Source organism: Camelus dromedarius, chromosome 1, assembly GCF_036321535.1.
Source record: "Camelus dromedarius isolate mCamDro1 chromosome 1, mCamDro1.pat, whole genome shotgun sequence".
Taxonomy (NCBI): domain Eukaryota; kingdom Metazoa; phylum Chordata; class Mammalia; order Artiodactyla; family Camelidae; genus Camelus; species Camelus dromedarius.
Window position 1 is genome coordinate 49,266,536 of NC_087436.1, and position 25,036 is coordinate 49,291,571.

Genomic DNA, 25,036 nt, shown 5'->3' on the forward strand with positions numbered 1-25,036 from the left:
AATGTATTTATTCACTAAGCATAGTTTTTTATTGTATGAATATGCCACAAATTAAGCATTCCATCATTGATGAGCATTTGAGTGCTTTCTAGCTTTTGGCTAAAACACAGTGTTACGACTTTATGGCCCAAATCAGTTATATCCTAAGGGCAATAAGCAGACAAAAGCAAAGAAACCAAAAACAAACCCTGATAAAATACCTTACTAAGAAAATTATATTCAGTAAGTATTTTTTCCAGATTTATTGAGGTATAATTGACAAATAAAATATTTATTTAAAGTAAACAATGTGATGATCTGATATAAGCATAAATTATGAAAGGATTTTCCCATCAAGTTAATTAACACATCACCACCTCACATATTTATCTTTTCTTTCTTGCAAAGAACATTAAGTTCTACTCTTTCAGCAAATTTCAATTACACAGTGAGGTGTCATCAACCATAGTCACCATGTTATACATTAGATCCTCAGATCGTACTCATTTTATAACTGAAAGATTATACTCTTTTATTAACTTCTCCCTATTTCCCTCACCCGTTCCCCGCAGCCTCTCACAAATATTTTTCTACTCTTTCATGAGTTTGACTTTTGGTTGGTTTTGATTCCAGGTATGGGTGATACCATGCAGTATTTGCCTTTCTCTATCTGGTTTATATCATTTAGCATAATACCCTCCAGGTTTATCCATATTGTTGAAAATGGGAGAATTTTCTTTTTCAAAAGCTGAATGACATTCCTCTGTGTGTGTGTGTACACATGCCACAACTTTATCCATTCATCCATTGATGGACACTTAGGTTGTCTCCACATCTTAGGTACTGTAAAGAATGCTATGTTCATCAGGAATACTGGCTGGTAATTTTCTTTTCTTGTAGTGTCCTTGTCTGATTTTTTTTTTTTAATTGGAGTAACGCTGGCCTCATAAAATGAGTTTGGAAGTGATCCTTTCTCTTCAATTCTTTGGAAGAGTTTGAGAAGGACTGGTAGTAATTCATCTTAACTGTTTGGTAGAATTCACTGTTGAAGCCACCTGGTCATGAACTTTTTTGTGAGGTTTTTGATTACTGATTCAATCTCCTTACTAGCAGTTGGTCTGTTCATATTTTCTATTTCTTCATGACAGCCTTGGTAAGCTGTACGTTTCTAGGAATTTATCTATTTCTTCTAGGTTGTTGGTGTATAATTATTCACAGTATTTGTATTTATGTGGTATCAGTTGTTACACCTTTCCTTTCATTTGTAATTTTATTTCTTTTCTCTCTTTTTCTGGTAAGTGTAGCTAAAGGTTTGCCTGTTTTGTGTATATTTTACAAAAAAAATGTTCTCAGTTTCATTCTTTTTTTTTTTTTTGCTTAGTTTGTTCTTTGTCAGGTTCCTTGAGGTGTGAAGTTAGGTTGTTTAAGAGAGAGCATTCTTTTCTCTTAACGTAGGTATTTACCACTATGTGGTTTCCTCTTAGAACTGGTTTGCTGCATCCTAGAAGTGTTGGTATGTTTGTCTTAAGATATTTTTCAGCCATTATTTCTTGAGTAAGCTTTCTATCCCTTTTTCTTTCTTCTCCTTTTAGGACCCCTATAATGTATATGTTGGTCCTCTTATGGTGTTCGATAAATCCTTCAAACTAACTTCACTCTTTTTTATTCTTTTTCCTTTTTGTTCCTCTTCTTGAATGAGTTCCACTGCCCTATCTTTGAGTTGTACACCAGTCCTTTTTTCCACTTGATGTAGTCTGCTGTTGAATCCCTCTAGTGAATTTTTCAGCTTATTTATATTCTTCAACCCCCTAATTTGTTTGGTATTTTCTGTCTCTTAGCTAAATTCTCATTTTGCTTATGAATTGCTCTCCTGATCTCACTGAACATCAGTAGTCTTAGTAGTAATGATATTATTTTGAAGTTACTTATGGACATTGTGACATGAAGAAATCACTGTTAATGTCAACAAGAATTTCAGCGTAAAAGTAAATATCCTATAATCCTATGAATAGGAAATAAAACATATGAACTCATGATAATGATTTAAAAAGCTCAAATTTTCTTTCTAAAAAAAAATTACTTCCTATGTCTGCCCACTAGAAAACACCTTAAAGTAACAGTATCTTTGTAGCAATGAGAACATCTGGACACAGACTGTGATCTCTAAGTATCATTTCTCACTGAAATGAATATAGATTAAAATCCATCACTTTTTTTTTTAATGATAGCAAAAAGAAAGAATAAGCTAACTGATTATTTTTGGATGGTTACTAAGGCACCAAATCACTATTTTGAAATTTCACAACTAAAGATACTTAACATGCATTATTCTGTCATTTGTTTACAAACTATATTTAATGGTAACCAACAGTTGATAAGGAAAATTCTTTAAGGAATTTCATCTAATAAATGCAGAAGGAATGTTACAATTAGAAATTATGATTTTATAGATGTTAGCAAAAATGGCAAAATAAGGATCTCTGAAAATTCTCTCCTCCATAAAAGCAATAAGAATCCTGGTAAATATTGTCAAGATCAACTTTTCAGAAATCTGAAAATTGATAAAAAGGCTTGCAGCATTCCAGGAAGCATTTATTCAAGAAAAGCAGTGAACTTTTGGTAAGAAACTAAGCTTTACAGTGCTTTAACTTGCCCTGTTCCTAGTGTCCCCAGAACTCTGCAACAGCCTTGAAAACCAACAGCCCACATTTAGGATGAACATCAGTAGGCTGGCAACCACTGGAGGGTTTAGGTTAGATACCCTCCAAAGCCCCATTCCCAGGAAGTGTCCATATTTTACCTGTTTGGTAGTTCCCTAGAAGACCCCACGAGTAAGGCTTTCTTCATCTGATTTTCTGATTTCACTGGGAGTTCACCTATTGTGTATAGCATTTTCCCCACTGGAAGTATTTGTTGAAAATAGTCAGGGACAGTTATTGAACACTGGCTGCCTGGGGTCTTGGACAAAACTAATTAGACTGATCCCGAAAAAGAGAAGAGACTCAAAGTATTTAAAATTAGAAGTGAAAAAGAGGACATTACTAATGACCTTATGAAAAGCATTATAAGGGAATACTATAAAAAATGGTATCAACAAGTTATATAAATTATATGAAATGGACAAATTCCTAGAAAGCACAAATTAACTGAAACTGACAATCTGACATATTACAAGTAAAAAGACTTAAACAGTAATCAAAAAACTTCCTACAAAGATAAGCCCAGGAGTAAATGATTTTGCTGGTGAATTCTAATGAACATTTAAATTAGCCCCAATCCTTTACAAATTCTCCTCAAAAATAGAACAGGGAACCCTTCTCAATGCATTCCATAAGGCCATTATCCTGAAACCAAAAACAAAGATACTACAGTAAAATTCTAGACCAATATCCCTTATCAATGTAGATGAAAAAGTCTTCAATAATATACTAGCAAATGGAATTCAGCAACATATAGAAAAAGGTATACACTATGGTCGAGTAAGATTTATCCAGAAATGCAATGCTGGTCCCATATACAAAAGTCAATCAATATGATACACCATGCTAACACAATAAGGGCCAAGAAGCACACAATCATCTTATTAGATGCAGAAAAAGCATTTGAAAAAAATCAAGCACCCTTTCATGATAAAGATACTCAACCAAGGAACAGAAAATGTCTTCTTCAACCAGACAAGGAGCATTTACAAGAAACCCTACATTTAGCATCATGCTTAATGCTGAAAAACTGAAAGTTTTCCCCCTAAAATCAGGGACAGGACAGATGTTTGCTCTTGCCAATTCTGCTCAGTATCTACTGTAGATTCTAGCCAGGGAAGTTACGCAAAAGAAAAAAAAAATAAGGACACACAGATTGGGAAGGAAGAAATTGAACTACTTGTAGATGACATGATTTTGTATGTAGAAATCCACCAAAAAAATTTAACACTAATAAACTAGTTAAATAAGTTTGTAGGATACAAGATTAATACATAAAAACCAACTGTGTAAATATATGCTAGTAATGAACAATCCAAAAATGAAATAAAAATAAACCCACTTAAAACAGCATGAAAAATAAAATACTAAGAAATTTGACAAAAGTAGTATAGGACTTGTACACTGAAAACTAGAAAACATCATTGAAAGAAATTAAAAACCTAAAGAAATGTAAAGACACCCTGTGTTAATAAATTGGAAGACTGAATATTAAGATGTCAATATTTCCTAACTGATTGACTGATTCAACAGAACCTCTGTCAGAATCCCAGCTGGGGAAATTGATAAGGTGATCCTAAAATTCACAAGGACATGAAAAGGACCCAGAGTAGCTGAAACAATCTTGTAAAAGAAAAACAGTTGGAGGACTGACTTACACATCCCAATTTCAAAACTTACCACAACTACAGTAATCAACACCATGTAGTATTGGCATAAGGATAGATATGTCCTGAAATGACTCGTACATCTTTGTCAATTAATTTTCAACAAGGATGACAAGAACATTCAATGTGGAAAAAATAGTCTCTCTAACAAAATAGTCCTGGGACAACAGTGATCAAAGACTGAAATTTAAGACCTAAAACTATAATAAATACTTGGGAGTAGGGGTAAAAATCACTGTGTAAATCTTCCAAACCATTGGATTAGGCAATGATTTCTTAGATATAACACTAAAAGTATAGTCAATCAAAAAGATAGATCAACTTGATTTCATCAAAATTGAAAACTTTTGTTTCAAGGGTATCATCAAATGGAGAGACAACCTACAGAATAAAAGAAAATGTCTATAAACCAAATGTCTGTAAACCATATATCTGATAAGTTCTAGTATCCATAATATATAAATTACTCTTACAACTCAAAAAACAACTAACATACTTTAAAAATGAGCAAACATTTAAGTAAGGATTTCTTCAAAGAAGATATATGAATAGCTAGTAGTACATGACATAATGCCTAACATTTACTCATTACAGAAAAGCAAAATCAAAACCACAAGATACACATTATACCCACTGGAAGGACGATAATAAAAAAGGCAGACAACTAGTTTTGGTGAGAATGTGGAGACATCAGGATCTCCATATATCACTGGTAGGAATGAAAAATGTTACAGCTTCTCTGGAAAACAGTTTGGCAGTTCCGCAAAAAGTTAAACATAGTTACCATCTGACTAACAATGTCACTCCTAGATATATATCCAAGAGAACTGAAAGAGGCCAGACAAGACAGGTTAAACGTTGTATGATTCCATTAATATGAAATGTCCAGAAGAAGCAATCTATAGAGACAGAAAGATTGGTGGTTGCCACTTACGAGGGGAGGAGAAAGGAAAGTGACTGCCTAATGACTATGAAGTTTCCTTCTGGGAGTGATGAAAACGTTGTGCAACTCTGTGAATATACTTACCCACTGCACTATATACTATAAAAGGGTGAATTTTATGATATGTGTATTATATCTAGAAAAAAAATTTTAAATCCCTGCATAACAAAGTAACTTCAAGATGATTTCCTACATGAATTGGCTACCAAAAGGCACTTTTATTTCTATAGGGGACTTTCAAATATTGTTAGAATTTTCATATTGCAGCCTCATTTTAACATGGCTGAGAATTTGGCTAATGGTTAAATAATGAATTAGAGAAATTATACTAAAAATATTCACCTATACAACAGATTTTTAAAAATATTCTCACCTCACACCAGTCAGAATGGCCATCATTCAAAAGTCCACAAACAATAAATGCTGGAGAGGCTGTAGAGAAAAGGGAACCTTCCTACACTGCTGGTAAGAATGTAGTTTGGTGCAGCTATTATGGAAAACAGTATGGAGATTCCTCAAAAGACTAAAAACAGACTTACCATATGATCCAACAATCCCACTTCTGGGCCTATATCCAGAGGGAATCTTAATTCAAAAGACACATGCACCCCAATGTTCAGAGCAGCACTATTTACAATAGCCAAGACATGGAAACAACCTAAATGTCCATCGACAAATGACTGGATAAAGAAGCTGTGGTATATTTATACAATGGAATACTACTCAGCCATAAAATTAATAAAATAATGCCATTTGCAGCAACATGGATGGGCCTGGAGAAAGTCATTCTAAGTGAAGTTAAGCCAGAAAGAGAAAGAAAAATACTATGTGATATCACTTATATGTGGAATCTTAAAAAAAAAAAAAAAGACAAACTTATCTACAAAACAGAAACAGATTCACAGACATAGAAAACAAACTTACGGTTACAAGGGGGGGGGAAGGGCGGGAAGGGATAAGTTGGGAGTTCTAGATTTGCAGATACTAATATACATAAAATAGATAACAAGTTTATACTATATAGCACAGGGAACTATATTCAATATCTTGTAGTAACCTATTGTAGAAAAGAATATGAAAATGAATAGATGTATGTTCATGTATGACTCAAGAATTATGCTGTACACCAGAATTTGACATAACACTGTACACTGACTATACTTCAATAAAAATATATTAAAACACTCTACCTCTGAGTTACCATATGGATTTCTAACTGTTAAAAAAAAATTTAAGCTAAAAATTAGATCAGCTATTCAAACTTAATGCAAGTATAGAAAAACTAGCTAAATAAATTTAAATATATAATAGATAAACTTATACAACAATAAAAATGAGAAAATTATTAATTTGCAAACTCTCATAAAATAATGCAAAAGGGCGATAATCATCGATGGATGTGCTAAGCCATTAGGTAAAAGTTTTCTGGGAAACTTTATGATGGATGGATCAAGCTAATGACTCCTGAATTGAACACTCTTAACATTACTATAAATGGAACAAAGCAGCTATTATGTCCCTCCTCATGGATCTGAAGAACTAAGCTGATTTCATCACCACTTATGAAGTCTTTTGCCACTTATGAAGTATATATACATTTTATCACCATTTAAGTATGTATGTACACATGGATAATATATACTTCATAAGTCTCTAATTACCAATGTACAGAAGATATTGGTGATAGAGGAAGTTAAACAACTGTGCACAGCCAAATCCAGAATGTGGGAAATCTTACAAAGCAAATCATAGTCTCCTTAACAAATAAATTCATAAAAAAGAGAAGGGAAACTATTATAAAATAAAAAGCTTGTGAATCATATACTTTATCTTCCAAACTGGGACACTTTTTGAGAATTAAAGGAAATTCTGTCAATAATTATGCTAGACAATAGGCATGAACTGGGTGGGACCTACTCAAAGCTTCTACTCAAAAGCCTCAATCAAATGCAAGGTATGGACTTTCTTTTTCTCAATATCCTTTTACTTTTGTTTTGGGTTTTGTTGTTGGTGGTGGTCTTTTTTTGTTTGTTTTAGAAACAAGATCCAATTAGGGAATTAGAATATGGTCTGAACATTAAATGATATTTAAAAATCACTACCAGGATTTCCAGTCAAGATGGCAGAGTAGTAGGGCCACGAGCTTGTCTCTCCTTGCAACTACAACAAAACCACAACTGACTGCTGAACAACCATCAGAAAAAAGACTGGAACCTAGCAAAAACAGATCTTCAACTGGAAACAATGAGGGAACCACAGCAGGACGGTAGGAGGGGCGTGCTCGCAATACAATTGGGCCCCATACCCCTCAGGCGGGCAACTCACAAGCTGAAGAATAATTAAGTGAGAGGAGTGAGAGCTCTGAGCCCCATGTCAGCCTCCCCAGCCCAGGGATCCAGCATTGGGAGGAGGAGACCCCCAAGACATCTGGTTTTGAAGGTCAGCGAGGCTGAACTCCAGGAGCCCCACAGGACGACGGGAAACAGATTTCTTTCTCTTGTGAAGCACACGTAGAATCTTGCTCATGCCGGGTCCAAGGGCAGAGGCAGTGGTCTCATAGGAACCTGGGCCATACCTGCCTGCTGGTTTTGGAAGGTACCCAGGAGAGGTAGGGGGCGGCTATGGTTCACCCTGGGGACATAAAAGCTGGTGGCTGGCATTTGGGGAGTGTTTATCTACATAAGCTTTCCTGGAGGCTGACATCTTGCTTAGGTCATTAGCCCCCAAGCCCCACCCAACAGCCTGTAGGCCTAAGGGCTAGGAAGCCTCAGGCCAAACAAAACACTGGGTGGGAATGCAGACCTACCCATTAGCAGACTTCCTCACACTTCCTGTTCCTCTAGACAGGGCCCTGCCCACCAGAGGACCAGGATGAAGCTCCACTCAGCAGTAGGAGGGAAAGGCTCCTCCTGCCAGGAAACTTGCAAAAGCCTCTAGTCCAGCCTCATCCACCAGGGGGCAGATGCCAGAAGTAAGAAAACAATAATCCCAAATCCTGTGGAAGGAATCCACAAATGCAAGCCAGACTCTACCCCAGGACAGCTGGACCCTGGCCCTTGGGTGCCAAGAGAGGCGTGTACTGCTGGGACACATACGACTACACCCACAGAGGGCCACTTCTCCGAGGTTGAGAAACATAGCTAACCTACCTAAAATTACAAATAGAAAGACAGATAATATGAGGTAGCAGAGGAGTATCTTCCAGGCCAAGGCACAAGATAATTCAGAAGAAACAAGTAGTGAGGAGATAGACAATCTATCCAAGAAAAAATTTAGTGTAATGATGAAGATGTTCAGAGAACTCAGAAGGAGTACAGATGCAGAGGGGGAGTTTTAAGCAAAGAGTTGGAAAATATAAAGAATACCCAGAGTTGAAGAATAAAATTACTGAAATGAATAATACTAGAAGGAACCAAGAATAGGGCAAATGAGGCAGACGAATGGATTAGTGAGCTAGAGGACAGATTAGTGGAAATCACTACTGCAAAACAGAAAAAAGAATGAAAAGAAATGAGGATAATTTAAGAGAACTCTGGGACAACATTAAGTGCACTAATATTCACATTATAGGGGTCCCAGAAAGTGAATAGAGAAAGGACCTGAGAAAATATTTGAAGAGAAAATAACTGAAAACTTCCCTAGCTTGGGAATGGAAACAGTCATCCAAGTCCAGGAAACACAGAGATCAAACCAAAGAGGAACACACCAAGGCACATAGTCATCAAATTGACAAAAAATTAAGGATAAGGAGAAAATACTAAAATCAGCAAGAGAAAAGCAACAAATAACACACAAACGAACTCCCATAAGGTTATCAGCTGATTTTTCAGCAGAAATTCTACAGGCCAGAAGGGAGTGGCATGATATATTTGAAGTTATGAAAGGGAAAAATTTACAACCAAGAATACTTCATCAAGGGTCTCATTCATATTTGATGGAGAAATTAAAAGCTTCACAAATAAACAAAAGCTAAAAGAATTCACCACCACCAAACCAGCTTTACAACAAATGTTAAAGGAACTTCTCTAGTCATCAAACCACAAGAAAAGAGATACATGTACCCCAATGTTCACAGCAGAACTATTGACAAAAACTAAGACATGGAAACAACCTAAATGTCCATTGACAGATGACTGGATAAAGAAGTTGTACATCATACACACAATGGAATACTACTCAGCTATAAAGAATAAAATCATGCCATTTGCAGCAACATGGATGGACCTGGAGATCATCATACTAAGTAAGCCAGAAAGAGAAAAATACCATATGATATCACTTATATATGGAATCTGAAATAAAGAAAAAGAAAAAAGGGGACACGACCTTATTTACAAAACAGACTGATTCACAGACATAGAAAACAAACTTATGGTTACAAGGTGAGGGCAACAGGGTGGGGAGGGATAAATTGGGAATTCAGAATTTGTAGATACTAACTACTATATATAAAATAGATAAGCAACAAGGACCTACTGTACAGCACAGGGAACTATATTCAATATCTTGTAGTAACATCCAATGAGGAAGAATATGAAAAGGAATGTATATAAGTGAATCACTCTGCTATACACCAGAAATGAACATATTATAAATCAACTATACTTCAATTAAATAACCATTAAAAGATGAAAATAAAAACCAGTGCCAAATTTGAGATAAATGATAAGGACCTTTTAAATAAAACCTAGTCATGGTGACATTGTCTGTTATAGATACACACTGAAGTGAACACAGGGGAGATGATACAGTATCTGTGTTTTGCTTTAAAACATTGGTGGGAGTAGGAAGTAGGGGTGGGGGAATATATGGAATAGTACTGATAAGAGGTTGATAAATAGTGAAGCTGCATGATGGGTCCATGGAGATACATTATTCTGCACTCCTCCATTTATGTATTTGAAAAATTTTTATAATATAAAGTTTCTTTAAAAGTTTAGTATTAACCAAGCAGCCAAGATGGAGTAGAAGGATGCTCTTAGGTCACCCTCTCCCACGAATACACCAAGAGAGACATCCACAGACCCACTCATTCACTCAGAACACCTGCTGAACTTTGACAGAACATTGTGTTCTTTAAAAAACAAAATTCCTCACAAATTTGGTGGGAGGAAAAAAAAAAAAGAAGAAAATGGAAATTAGTGCAGGACCTGTCTCGCAGGGAGGAGCGGCAAAGAAAGAGTAGCGCTCTTACACTGGGACTCCCCCTCTCCAACGGAAAGGTCAGCAGGGACGGAGAGGGAACCTCCGAGGCTCGGATCTGTGCATAGCAGTCTTTGGCCAACAGAACTAAATGAGATTCATACAAAGAAGAACTCATACCAGTCCTTCTCAAACTCTTCCAATAGACTGAAAAGGAAGGAGTACTCCCAAACTCATTCTTTGAGGCCACCAACACTCTGATACCAAAACCAGACAAAAACACTACCAAAAAAGAAAATTACAGGCCAATATCACTGATGAACATAGATGCAAAAATCCTCAACAAAATATTAGCAAACAAACCAACAGCACATAAAAAAGATCATACACCATTCATCCTAGGAACACAAGGAAGGTTCAACATATGCAAATCAATCGATGTGATACACCACCTAAAGAAAGGACAAAAATCACATGATCATCTTAACAGAGGTAGAAAAAGCACTTGATAAAATTCAACACCCATTTATGATAAAAACTCTTAAGTGGGTATAGAGGGAACATATCTCAACATTATAAAAGCTATTTATGATAAGCCCACAGCCAGTATAATACTCAACGGTGAAAAACTGAAAGCCTTCCCACTGAAATCTGGAACAAGACAAGGATGCCCACTCTCACCACTTCTATTCAACATAGTCTTGGAAGTCCTGGCTATAGCAATCAGGCAAGAAAGAGATAAAAGGGATCCAAATTGGAAGAGAAGCGGTAAAATTGTCACTATATGTGGGTGATATGATACTATAGAAAAACCTAAAAGCTCGACACAAAAACTACTAGAGCTGATAAAAGAATTTAGCAAGGTAGCAGCATACAAGATTAACATACAGAAATCAGTGGCATTTCTTTACACTGACAATGAATTAGCAGGAAAAGAAAGTAAAGAAACAATTTTGTTTAAAATTGCATCCAAAAGAATAAAATACTTAGGAATCTGATCAAGGAGGTGAAAGACTTATACATGGAGAACTACAAAACACTGATTAAGGAAATTAAAGATGACTTAAAAAAATGGAAAGATATCCCATGCTCTTGGATTGGAAGAATCAATATTGTTAAAATGGCCATATTGCCCGAGGCAATCTACAGATTTAATGCAATCCCTATCAAATTACCAAGGACATATTTCACAACTAGAACAAATAATCTTAATATTTATATAGAATCCCAAAAGACCTAGAATTGCTAAAGCAATACTGAAGAAAAAGAATGAAGCTGGAGGAATAACCCTCCCAGACTTCAGAAAATAGTACAGAGCTACAGTAATCAAAACATCATGGTATTGGCATAAAAACAGATATATGACTCAATGGAACAGATAGAGAGCCCAGAAATAAACCCACAGACCTATGGTCAATTTATCTTTGACAAAGGAGGCAAGAATGTAAATGGAGAAAAGACTCTCTTCAGCAAGTGGTGTGGGAAAACTGGACAGCAGCATGTAAATCAATGAAGTTAGAACATTCTCTCACATCATACACAAAAATAAACTCCAAATGGCTTAAAGACTTAAATATAAGACAAGACACGATAAATCGCCTAGAAGAAAACAGGCAAAACATTCTCTGACATAAATCTTAGCAATGTTCTCCTAGGGCAATCTGCCCAGGCAATAGAAATAAAAGCAAAAATAAACAAATGGGACCTAATTAAATTTACAAGCTTTTGCACAGCAAAGGAAACCATAAGCAAAACAAAATGACAACCTATGGAATGGGAGAAAATACTTGCAAATGATGCAACTGACAAAGGCTTAATTTCCAGAATATATAAACAGCTCATACAACTTAAGAAAAAACAACCCAATCTAAAAATGGGCAGAAGACCTAAACAAGCAATTGTCCAATGAAGACATATGAATGACCAATAGGCACATGAAAAAATGCTCTATATCACTAATTATCAGAGAAATGCAAATCAAAACTATAATGAGGTATTCAAAAGTCCATGAATGATAAATGCTGGAGAGGGTGTGAAGAAAACAGAACCCTCCTACACTGCTGGTAGGAATGTTGTTTGGTGCAGCCATTATAGAAAACGTTATGGGGAGTCCTCAAAAAAACTAAAAACAAACTTTACATAAGATCCAGCAATCCCACTTCTAGGTATATATCCAGAGAGAACTCTAACTTGAATAGATACACCCCAGTGTTCATAGCAGCACTGTATACAATAGCCAAGACATGGAAGCAACCTAAATGTCCATTGACAGATGACTGGATAAAGAAGCTGTGGTATATTTATACAATGGACTACTACTCAGCCATAAAAAGAATAAAATAAAGCCATCTGCAGCAACATGGATGTTCCTGGAGAATGCCATTCTAAGTGAAGTAAGCCAGAAAGAGAAAGAAAAATACCATATGATATCACTCATATGTGGAATCCAAAAAAAAATTTTTAAAAATTTAAAAAAGGACACTTATGAACTCATCTACAAAACAGAAACAGACTTGCAGACATAGTAAACAATCTTATGGTTACTGGGGAAAGTGGGTAGGAAGGGATAAATTTGGGAGTTTGAGATTGCAAATGTTAGCCACTATATATAAAAATAGATTAAAAAAAGTTTCTTCTGTACAGCACAGGGAACTATATTCAATACCTTATAATAACTTCTAATGAAAAATATGAAAATGTGTATGTATATGCACGACTGGGACATTGTGCTGCACACCAGAAACTGACACATTGTAACTGACTGTACTTCAATTTTTAAAAATTAAAAGTATTTAAAAAAATGCTTAGTATTACCTAGCATTGCAGAGGCATTTCTGGCTTTGACTCTATATAACGACAAATACACTCCCACAACTCTTATTTGCCAAATAAATATTGGTTAGCCTTAGTCATCAAATGGAAATCTCAAAGGGAAATCTTTAACAGAGAAACAGCTGGCGTGGCTCAAAGAAAATGTAAAAATCCATTTTTGACCTTCCCACTGAAAGATGCTCTCAAGAGTTCTTTTCTGGACTCCCAGTCGGTGGTTATGGCACATGTGGGCACAGGGATTTATAACTCAGTGATAAGCATCACACAGCGTTAAACATTAAACTGAGTCAGCAGCCCCAGTTTGAGATTATCTTCCATTCTTGGCAAAAAATCATAGTTTTGACTTTTGTCAGACATAAAATTTATTTTATGGTGTAGAAGAAACTTCAAAAGCTATATCTGAGTCAAGTCTCTATGCCATTGGTGAAGTGTCTATTTGAACCATGTATCAAGTATATTTTTTGTTTTGTTTTATTTTTGGAGGATTGCTCTAAGTATGAGTAGCCCAAAATTAAAACTTCATCTAACAACTACTCATCTTTATCTTGAAATTCTAGACAAAGTTAAGGAAACGTATAAAGATTGGCCTTTAAAATGCTTATTTAAAGCACGTCTTTTAATAGCTTTGTACTTGCCTCCTATTTAGACCAGTTAAACAAATTAGAATTTTTCGTAGACTTTAGCTCAGTCATTGTTCGTGGTTTTCAAATACAAAATAACATAATTTAGGAAAGTTCTTAACATGGAATCCGACGTAGAGAAAGAAATTCTGTTTCAGACAACGGCATTTCTAGGAATCAAAAGGTTTCAAGGGAAAAACATCAGAGATGTACGTAATAGTAAAAATTAAATCAATCACAAAGAATGTGAAATAGACTATGCACAAAACTTCAAGAAATTTAAATAAAACAACAACTGTCATTTTCACAAGAAGTTCTTCAGTGGTTTACAAGTTCCAGCCATCAAGTCTAAGAGGAAGTCTGCTTTACAAAAACAAGGCAGTGTCACTGAATTCCTGAGAAAAACGCTATCACCAACATCAGCTCAAGGTGCCTTAACTTTGATTTTCTTTCTGATTAAAGGCATCCAAATACATTTTTAAAAGAAGAAACAAGGAAAATTAGGGTAAACTGAATCCCCCAACATACCATTTGTGAAAGTGGATTTACGGCTATGAGTACACATCATGAAATCTGGGGACCCTAACTATCACAGAAAGCCAAGTCACACTTTCATGTAGGAAAAGTAACTTCCCTAAATTGATGATTTGTAGTTGACTTGCAACTCCCCACCCCTACCCACTGATGACCCAGAGGGAGAACCTATGTTAATACGTAGCAAAACCACACTGGTTAGAGTAATTGTCAGAAAAGAACAAATTTGGTTAGCCAGGGGTTGTTGCAATCAGCAGCATAACTCTATAAGCTCAGTGAACTATTTTGTATTTGGTGGATGCAGAAGAAAGGAGACTAAAGGAAGAAGCGCGAAATTATTTTACTACCCACTGTGAGTAAAATAGCTACGTAGGATTTCAGTGCAGCACTGTGAATTTTCCTCTGTTCTTTTAATGATTATAGGAATAGCACAGCAGAAGAAGAATAAAAAATTAAGCTTTATCTAAGTGAAGATTTAAACTTCCTACAAGTGGATGAGGGTAAAAAACAAAAAACACAGACAAAACAAACACAGCACTTGGTTGCACTAAATATATTCAGCTGCATACCCTTGCTCTCCTATTCCAAACTGTTATATTCCTGGGAAATAATGCCTATCCACAGCCACTAATTTCTTGATTATTTACTAGCAGTAAAAATGGAAGCAATTTTGATTATTATTATGGAAATAATTAACAAGATTGAAATGAAGTCAAAATCAGTCTGTTTCTTGTAGAACTTCTACAAGCCTTGTATTTTTACGTTCGCTACATATATAGTAAGGTCTTTGACCTGGGAATCCTCAAGTTTCTCACCAAACTTACCTTCTTTTTCAGATACTGCAACACAGAAGTCATGTCAATACTTACTAACGTGGTGGCTAGGCACACAACACAGTTGACACTTGTAGCAAAGGGACATTCGAATATTTTCAAGTTTATGAGTTTCTGGGTACAGACACTCAGACTTTGCAGCAAACAGCTTCTAGCTAATGGCTACACTGTCTGAAGGTACACAGTATGAGTAAATGAAATGGCCTCAAATTTTCCAAGTTAGCAAACACAAGTTCCTACTGCATGACTGTGAAGCAGGCATTTGGATCTCTATTTTGTAAATGTAAAACTGCAGGTTCAACTCTCCACCCTCAAACCAACAAATACGCTTTCCTCGCAGTGGAAAGAGAGGGGGAAGCCCCGGCTTCACTTACTCCTCATTCAGGGCACACCGACGGTTGGTGAGCGTGCCGTATTTCCTCAGCGTCTCGGTGAGCTCGGAGTAGAGTTTGTCAGCCAGAGAGAGTGGGATTCCTTCCCACACCAGGATGAGAATCACGATCACCGCAGCCTCACAGGTGTGGCCAGCTCGCTCCCGCACCAGACACAGTAGCTTCTCCTCGCTGCAGCTTCTGCGGACCACCTGCTCGGGTCACCATTCCACCCCAACACCCCCCACCCCAACCAAAACAAAACAAGGGTCACTTGCAGCCGATGAGAGCATTGATTGATGTCTGTACTTCTTCTCACTTCTGGGTCACAATTAGGGCGACCTTTACCAGCACCTGCAACTTGCCCTTTGCTGCCCTTCTACAGACTGGGGGCTCCCCCTGGGGTCAGAACCGGGAGGGATGCGAAAGCACTCAGTGTGGATGAGACTCTACCCAGTGCAATAGGGGCAATGCTCCCTGCCTTAAAGCCAGAGCTAGATGGAAGACAGGCAGGTCTTTTCCATAAAGTTTAAGGTCTTCATAAATGACAGTATAAAGATTAACTGCAGGTGTTTAAAAGATTAGGGACCTCTTCCTCACATGCCGTGAGAATTATACTTTTAGCAGGCACTTGAATGGACCTCCTCCTCACCATTAAATTCTTTCAATTAAATACAGTTTGCACATGATTTTTAAAACAAATCTGCTTTTCTTAAGAGATAACACATGATAAATATAAGCAATATTCCTTTAAACTAGCATAAATAACTCTCTGATCTGGGTAACCCCACTCTCAGGGTTAGATTAAGAATTAAAATGCCCAAGACTGAAGACCAAAGGCTTGTCAATCCACACTTACCCATTTAGCAATAGGACATCCCTGAGAACTTTTGCCTTCTTTACCAGTATAGATGACTCTTTCAATCCTAATAGCTTTACCCTTCTGTCCAAACCTTAAAGAAATCCACAGAAACACACACACACACAAAATTAGCAAATGAATCTAAGGCAACCAAAATATTGAACATTTGAATATCATTTTATTCTATGACCACATCCTGAGAAATGAATAGTTTTATTTTTTTAAAAAAATAGATCTAAGCCAAGCAAACTGGATAATAAACTTTAAGCCTTGTATTTCTTCAGTATCAAAATATACTGATAATTTTAATGAGCTAGGAAAGCTGATTTTTATACATAATTTCATAAAGCACAAAACTTTTTAAAGTTTGTTAAATTCAGTCTTCTAAGATATATATTATTTGATTTGTCCTTTACTAAATTTAGCTGTTTTAAAACTTGGGGAATCATAATTGATTTTAGTTAACACTGTTCGTCTAAGAACCTCTCACATTTTTTTTTTAAAGGCTGGCAAATAACTGGTATCCAGCAATTTTGAAAATATAGGATAATTCTAGAAATAGATTATATTTTCCCTTATGGCCAAGGCACTACTTACTGTTTGCTAATAAAAAAAGGCACTTAGGGAAATTCATTATTTCTGCCAGGCTACTAGATGATTATTCAGTGAATTTCTGTGTGCTAATTTAGAAATGAATAATTTGGAAATGGGGCAAGAATGATATAGAATATGTCCCTGCTGCCCAGAATGTCTCCTAATGTATTTTAATGATAACACTGCCTACCTCTCAAAGAAAAGGCCCCCTAACGTAGTAACAGCTTGGAGCTGTGGGTCCCTATATGAAAGTCTCTCTCTGTATTGATTATCTCACTCATAAGAGTCTTCTACATGCAGGAGAAACTGTGTAGGTTCGGGTAAATACTTGCATACCTGTGATTGACAGTAAGGAAAAAAATGCAGCTATAAATGGAATTGGTCTCTATTTCTATTCAGTATATCACTCTTGCCCTCTGCTCACACTCATGGCCAACCTCCTCAGAGATAACTACTCATTTACAACGTAGTTACAATTCACCTACTGTAGGTGAGTGTAACTCAGTGGTTCCCGTCTTAGACGACCTTTCCCCGCTTTACTTTTGGACACTTTATCATCAGATGGGGAAGCCAGAGTAGGGCTTCTCTTTGCAGCCTGCGCCAGCACCCTTGTGCCTGGCAGGCTGGCTGGCTGGTTCTTGTTTGTGCCTGGGTTTTCTGGCATCCATCTCAGAGTGGGCAGCCTGTGCCAGCTCGCAGACTATTAGTCCTGTCAAATATTGTGACTCTCTGGTGAATTGCAGTGTGTAGTGTTGGCAACCCTGGAATAGCTAAGCCTCCTAATAATTACTCAATTTACAATTGTTTACTGCTTTGTATGTGAAAGCTGGAAAAATTCTGACATATACAAAAGGATAAACGTTAATCTGCCCTGTGCCTTTGCGTTAATTACCTTTCTTCCATGATTTCTCTAATAGCTGCCACATTAGGACCTGCTCCTAGATGGGTATAAAAAGGACCTTCATCTTTTTCAATAATTTGCTCTGTTGAGATAATAGAAGATTATTATTTTAGACCTCAATTGTACTAAATATAAAGGCTACATCCACAAAGCTTATCCCCCAACTGCACATTAAGGGCCCTAAATGTGACTTTAAACATTTTGTTTTCTTTAAAATGAATGGACTAATCTATTAAAAAAATGTGCCAAATAATTAAGTATATGTACATGCTGCCTGTTGGATAAAAATATATTATATTCTATTTCAGATACGGGATAAAGAATTATTTTAAACCAAGTAAGTGGAACTAGACAGAAAAAAAACACTGAGGGAATTAAATATATTATATGTAATATCAACTATGATCCAGTTTTTTAAACTGAAAAAAATTATAGCTTACTAGAATGCCTGCCTGCTATTTGGATGTTAAAAGATTAAAAAGAAAATGTCCTGTCCTGTCTCACCCCAGGATACTGTTCAGTTTATTGTCAAGATATTTTTTTTCCCGCTTATTTCCCCACAACACTTAATTACTCTGTTTTGAAAGTAAGAACACTGAATCCAGACCCATATTTATATGTCCTTTAGAACAACTTACAATGAGAAGAAATACTGGAGAGAGGGTCAGAGAAAAGGAAGAAGCTCTTATAAACTATCAGAGATGACAGGTGGGAAACAAGGGTTAGGGTGACAGAAGGGAGTGAAGATGAGTGAAACTTACCTAATATTGTGTGTGGCACGTTAGCCCAGTGAGGCGACAGTATTAGCCACACACAAAGGGGCAGTACGGCCCCTCCCTCCATCCTTCTCTACAATGTGGGCTGTCCTGTTGTAAGAGGAATACCACGGAGTGTGTGGACCATCAGCCACATGAGTTTAACACTGGCTTTTACAAATGTCTTCTACTGTATCCAAGCTGAGTGGCTATAGTTAAGATCTTCTCATGTAGATCTCTGCCCATCAGCAAAAAGTTGCCCTATTCCAACAGACCTAGCACGTATCTTGAATTTTAACAAAAAGGTGCTTGTTTAAAAAAAGAAAGGGAAATACCATATTTTCTATCAAAAAGAAGAAACTTATCAAAATAAATATAAATTACACAATATTTCAAGTGCATAAATGGAGAAAAGGCAAAACTTTGAGTATTCAGAACTTTAGCATTACAATTTCCCCCGACTCACCAAGACAGAAGATGATAACCTCCCCCTGTCTAGAAATTAATCTTCTAAAATGACTAATACATTCGACCTTGAATTAGAAAAAGTACTAAAAGCTCTCTTTTACATTTGTTTGCAGATGGCAGTTAGTTTTGTCATTTTAACAGATCTTTTTTACTGCCTGGCTGTCTCTCCAGGAGATGGTACACAAAGAGTTAAATAAATTGATTAGTCTAAAACAGATACCTTTATATTTTAAAGGATTTGAATGGAGAGGAAAAATGAGCATGTACAATTGTTTTAATTTTTTGGAAAAACTGAATGTAAGTGAAGTTCTCTCTAGCACAGCACAAGCATCGGTAACTCAAAGACAAGAAATGTAAGCTTTGGGTTTTTATGAGCCTTCACAAATTGCTGCCAGACTCAAGATTTTAAAAAAGAAAGAAAAATCCCATATCTGAAGATAAATTCCCTAATTCTGGATAAACACCATGTGTCTCAGTACATTTCTGGCACTTACCTACACATCTGCACGATGGGAAATCATACTGGGTCTTGACAGGTGTATCCAATAAATTTTTTATTGGAGTATCTAGTAATTTGGAAGGTGACTCTAAAAAATTATTGAGAACAGAACCAGCTGTTCTTTTGGTTGGTGTCTTTTCTGAAGACGGCGTTGCTTGCTGCTCTAAAGCTGGGGTGTGGCTCTCAAGTTCTGCAGCAGGGGTTTGTGTAGTTAAAACCGTGACTGGCCCGGACATTTCAACTTTTACTTGCTTCTGTGATTTGAGAGTAAGAGCCTTATGGTCAAATAATGATTTGACCTGAAATTGCTTCAGATGCTGCTCCATGGTCTCAAGGATGCTCTTTTGTTGCACATTATCGCAGCTCGGAGGTGGAATCTCTTGCTTTGGCATCTTTTTCCATGTTTTGTTTTCTGGCTGTGCTGACATAGGGCGCATACAGGCTTGGGGCTTGGACCCAGGTTCGACCTTAATTGGCCTGTGCATCTGATTGTGGCCAGACTCGGTTTGGAGTTGCTGTATTTGCTGCTGTTCTTGCTTCTGCAAGAGGTGCCACCTTAGAGCAGCGTGCTTTTGAATGTCCTTCTGGGGCGGGGTCTGAATGTGACTTCCCGCGTGATTGGGCACAGGGAACGCATTTGCTTGGGTTTGCATCAGGTACCTTTGCTGACCGAGTTGTGCAGCTTGTTGAGCAGACACATCTTGGTTTCTACTTTTGTATCCCTGTAGAACTGAAGCTTGCTGAGGTTTCTGTTCTTGTTCTTGAAAGCACCTGTGAAGAATGTCTTGCTTTGGGGTCACATTATTTGGAAAATACTGCATGTGATGCAAGTTTTGGGTCTTGTTTCCTGCAAAGAGTTCAGAATGTATAGCCTGTTCTTTATTCTCTGGAACGAGGTGTGTATTGTTCAAACAAGAAATCTGCACTTTGCTTGCATTTGATTTCAAGATCTGACCGTAGGGGGAATTTCTACTCTTCATATTCTGTACTTGCTCCAGTCCCATTTGGGTACTACGAGTCTGGAACTCATTTGATTTCGAATATTGATTTTCACCACGAAAGCAGTCTTCTACTTTAACCTGGCTGAAGAATGACCCTTCTCTTTGCTGATCACTGTTGCCTTGGGGATGTGAAAAAGTCTGGGGCATTTGTTCTTTATTCTTTATCTGTAATGTTTGCTGCTGTTGCTGGCTTTGAGAGAGGGGTGACTTCTGGGATGGTTGTGTTTGTGCTGCCTGCTTCTGAGGCTTATGCAGAAGGTGTGAGTTTGAGAATGGCTCAGTCTCTGAAGCCTGTTGATTTAAGTGTTGTTTTAATGTTGGGGCCATGAGTTCCTCACTTTGGAATTCTGGTCTTTGCTGAATATGAAATCTTGGGGCACACAGTGACTGCCTGTGAGATTCAGGTGAAGGGTCTGTTTTGGAGAAGTGCACCTGGAGTGAGGGTTTTTGGAAGTGGAGAGGCTGGTCCACTGTACCTTGAGACTGCCCTTGATTCATCTCAACTTGGTACCTTTGTGGCCTCTGCTCTGGTTGCATTATTTTCTGGATATAAGCCTGCCCTGGGAGGCCCCCAGGCATGTTGGAATTTCCAGTGTATTGTTTGGAGGTCATTTGATTGGAGGCGTTGGACTGATACTGAAGAATTGACCGCAGGGATGTCTCATTACATTTTGGATGGGACTCTGCTTGATGATAGCGAGGGACCTTCAATTCAATCCATCCCGGTTTCAGATAGGACTGTGTTGGGAGCACAGGGTCTCGTGTTTGTTCTTCACCTCGACCCTTGAGGATCTCTTGCTCTTTGTGTCCCGTCATCGGCTGGCAGTGGTCCTGTGGATCTCCTCTGCTACCAGGAACTGGTGGGTTATGCTTGAGATGTTCTGATACTTGTCTTGTTTTCTCAGAACATGATGCAACAGTCATTGTCCCTGGAGTCCGTATGTCATTCTTGTTAACACAATTATTCTGAGGCCTTTCTGGAAGCATCAGAGAGGAGCTGGATACATGTGTGGATGGAGTAGGACTCTGGGATGGTGGTGCCTCAGGCTGACCCTCTATTTTCACTGCCCTTAAAAGAGTTGTGTTACTTTGGTTGGGGTAGTGATGGTGTTCTTCCAAAACTCCATCATTCAGAGTGCTTTTTCCTTCTGAAGGAAGCTGAGGAAACTGTGGGAGAGGAGGAGGGGGAGAAAGAAGCAGTTGTGATGGTGGTGGTGTGGTAGTGGCAGAAAAGGAATCCTTAGTGAACACTGAGCTTTGCTTGAAGTAAGCACCATTTATTTCATTTTGCTTTAAATACCGTTCAGAGCTGCCACCAGGAGCCTGCACATTGCTGCTGGAACCTGAACAGAATTCTTCACAAGATGCTAGCTGTGTGGTTCCTGGGATGTTACCATTTTCTGCCGGAGCTGGGCAGATCTCAAAAACTGCATTTTGCTGTTCTGGTTTCTGAAAGGGACAGGTAGCCAGCATTGCAGCCGGTTTACTGGCACTGTCAGCATCACAGGCCTCGGTCACCACTGCGGCTGGCTCTGGAGGCAGCTCAGAGTTCGAGGTCTGTGGGAAATTGATCTGCCCTGAGGTATGCGATGGGTGAGTGATCTCACAGGACAACTCATTAGTAGCCTGACTGTTAATGGCATGTATGTGAGATGTGGTTTTCTGCACCGCAATGGAAACACAATCTGGATAATATTGAGACAGTGTTTTTTCCAGGAGTTCACCGTGTGTGTTTTCCATGGAAGAGGCAGAAACTGTAGCACCATTAGGCATTAGCACTGCCGTGTTTTTAAGAAGTAATACAATGTTCTTGTCGTGGTAGTTAACATCTCTCCCCTCCTGCTCACTCAGAACCTGAAGCTCTGGATTTTCAGACCCACTGCAGTTATGTGTTGGAAAACTGGTGAGACCTGTCACTTCATTTTCCTGGGCTACAGAGCTCACAGATTCTCTCTTCTCACTCACATCGGAGACGCTTGGTTGACTGCTGCCTTTGACTGGATTTCTTTCTTGGCTTTCCCCGAAGTTCGTTCTTTCTCCATTAGCCTTTTGGTCTTGTTTCAGTTTCTTGTTCTGATGGAGCCCAAAGAGAGACGGTTCACTAACTGTGCGTTTTATCCCTCCATTCTGCAAACATCTGGAATACCCTCTACCTTCTTGTACAAAGTCCGGACTCACACGACTGTTCTGGCTCCCCTTCATGTGGGGTATTCCATAGTAACTTTTGAAAGACTGCCACTTGGTGTCTCCATTTACTTCTGAATAAGGTCTCTCAGTTAATGGGCTTCCATTCTGGAGCTTTATAGCCAGAGGTTCTGTCTGGCAAACAGGAGAAGGAGATGGTATCAGGAATGGAGTTAGTCTGTTGCCCTCAACATGGTTGGTTCTGTCCTGTTCCATCAGGCTTGCTTCGGGGCCATCCACAAGGCTGCCCTCTGAATGAATTCTAAAAAGCATGGAAACAAAAACCAGAGTACATTGATATGTTTCTAACACTAATAATACACCTTAGAGAAGCATCGTGGCATGAACAATATTGGAGCTCCTAGACAGAGCAAACCGTGGTCCTTATTTCCATGTCTCAGAGTGACACAACCAGGAGCTACTCAGGAAATTACTCTTGTCTTCCCAGCAACTCTCAAATATTCATGGTCACAGAGAACAAAGACCAAAATCACCAGCTAAAGGGGGAACCTGATACTATATTAGTAAATAGTATCGACTTCCTTCCCAAATAATTCTTTGTCAAAATGCTAAGAACAATAAAGACTACCACCTTTCTTTCTTCTCTAGCACCTTACATATCCAATCACTTGCTAAGCTTGATCAATTCCATTTCCCATATAGTTCTTGACTTTTCTTCACTGCCAGATCTACATGATCTTGTTTCAGTATCTATTGCAACAGCTTTTTAAAGGGCTTCTCCCAAGCCCAGACCTGTCCTCTCCCCAGTCCTTCAAGGACCCTTCATATTGTTATCAAAGGGAATGTTCTAAAACGCAAATCTGATGTCATACCCTTCTTAACACCTTACTGACGCCATATTGCCTGCATCAGTAGTTCTCAAACTCTTTACCCAAACACACCTGAAAGACACGGCAAGCTCCCAGTAGTGCTGACATTCCAGAGGATGGGGAAGGGATGAAAGCGTGGTTCACAAAGTGCCCTTTCTGAGTGATTCTGTCCTCCTCTCCAGGCACTTCCTGCCCACTTCTTTTGAGAATTCCTGACTAATAATGAATGGTTTTTCACGTATAGGTTTCTATTTTTCTGTTCTCCTACTTCTTCTCACAGTTTATACTCCAATTATAACAACAGCTTATAAATTCTCAAGTGTGGTAAGCTGTGTCAGACCTCCACACTGTTGTTTTATCTGCCCAGAATGCCTTTTTGGTCCCCTTACTTGCTCAGTGACTCCTGTGTTCAGCTAAAACTGTCTCAGGCATCACCTCCCCTAGGATTCCTTCTTTGATTTTTCCAAGAGAATTAATCACTTCCATTCCTATGCTGCTTCTATATCTTGTATATGATCTGCAGCTCAACATATCACACTCAGTTATATTTTGTTTACTCTAACAGGACTGTGAACTCCTTAAAAATATCCTACTCTGTTTATTTCTGTACTTGGTATAGAGTGAGCATCCAGCTTCACTAGATTGATAAAAATTTGCTCATCTTGTGATCAGATCATTTCTTCTTCATTTATTCAAACATTTTTGAGACCAATACCAATGGAGACTTCAAAGCCCAAATGCTAGGGAAAGCAGGAAGAAATGGGCACTAAAACCCCAAAATAATGTATTATAGAAAATCAATTCTGCCCCATTTATGATACAACCATGCTTTATTTTCCCCGAGGTTTTCTCATTAAATTTATTCTAGGGTGTAAGTGGAAAAAAAAAATCAAAATTATTTTCCCTTTGGACTATAAAAAAGCTCTATTAAAATAGCCATTGCTTACTAAGAAAAATGAAACAGAGGAGAAAATAAACATTGGGAAGCAACACTGAAGTTATCATTTGCAGATAATAAGACTGTATACTGGTCAACCAAGAGAATCAGCTGAAAAGTTGTTACAGTTGATGAGAATTCAGTAAAGTAGCTGAAGAAAAAAATCAATAGCCTTGGTATATAAAAGCAACAACCAGTCAGAAGCTCTGGTGGAATAAAATACTATAATAGAAAAAAATGTTTTTAAAACATTACGAATAAACTTAAAAAGAAATGTGAAAGACCTATTATTAATCTATTCATTTAATGTACTCTCATAAAGATACTAGCAGAATGTTCTGAGGAACTAAAGAAGCTGTCTCTAAAGTTCATGTGAAAAAATAAG

The 25,036-nt window shown here is 37.7% G+C and overlaps 1 protein-coding gene across 3 annotated transcripts in view; it reads right to left on the reverse strand.

The window, feature by feature from the left end:
* The window catches only part of TET2 (tet methylcytosine dioxygenase 2), a 121,924-nt gene that overhangs the window by 21,979 nt on the left and 74,909 nt on the right, over positions 1–25,036 (reverse strand). For all 3 annotated transcript variants that reach the window (XM_031468340.2, XM_010980659.3, XM_031468326.2), the window contains exons 3-6: positions 19,695–23,146; positions 17,969–18,059; positions 16,480–16,573; positions 15,624–15,832 (exon numbers count right to left, since the gene is read on the reverse strand). In XM_031468340.2, the coding sequence (XP_031324200.1) occupies positions 15,624–15,832; positions 16,480–16,573; positions 17,969–18,059; positions 19,695–23,100 (3,800 nt within the window). In that variant the 5' untranslated portion in view covers positions 23,101–23,146. The remainder of the gene's footprint in view (positions 1–15,623; positions 15,833–16,479; positions 16,574–17,968; positions 18,060–19,694; positions 23,147–25,036) is intronic.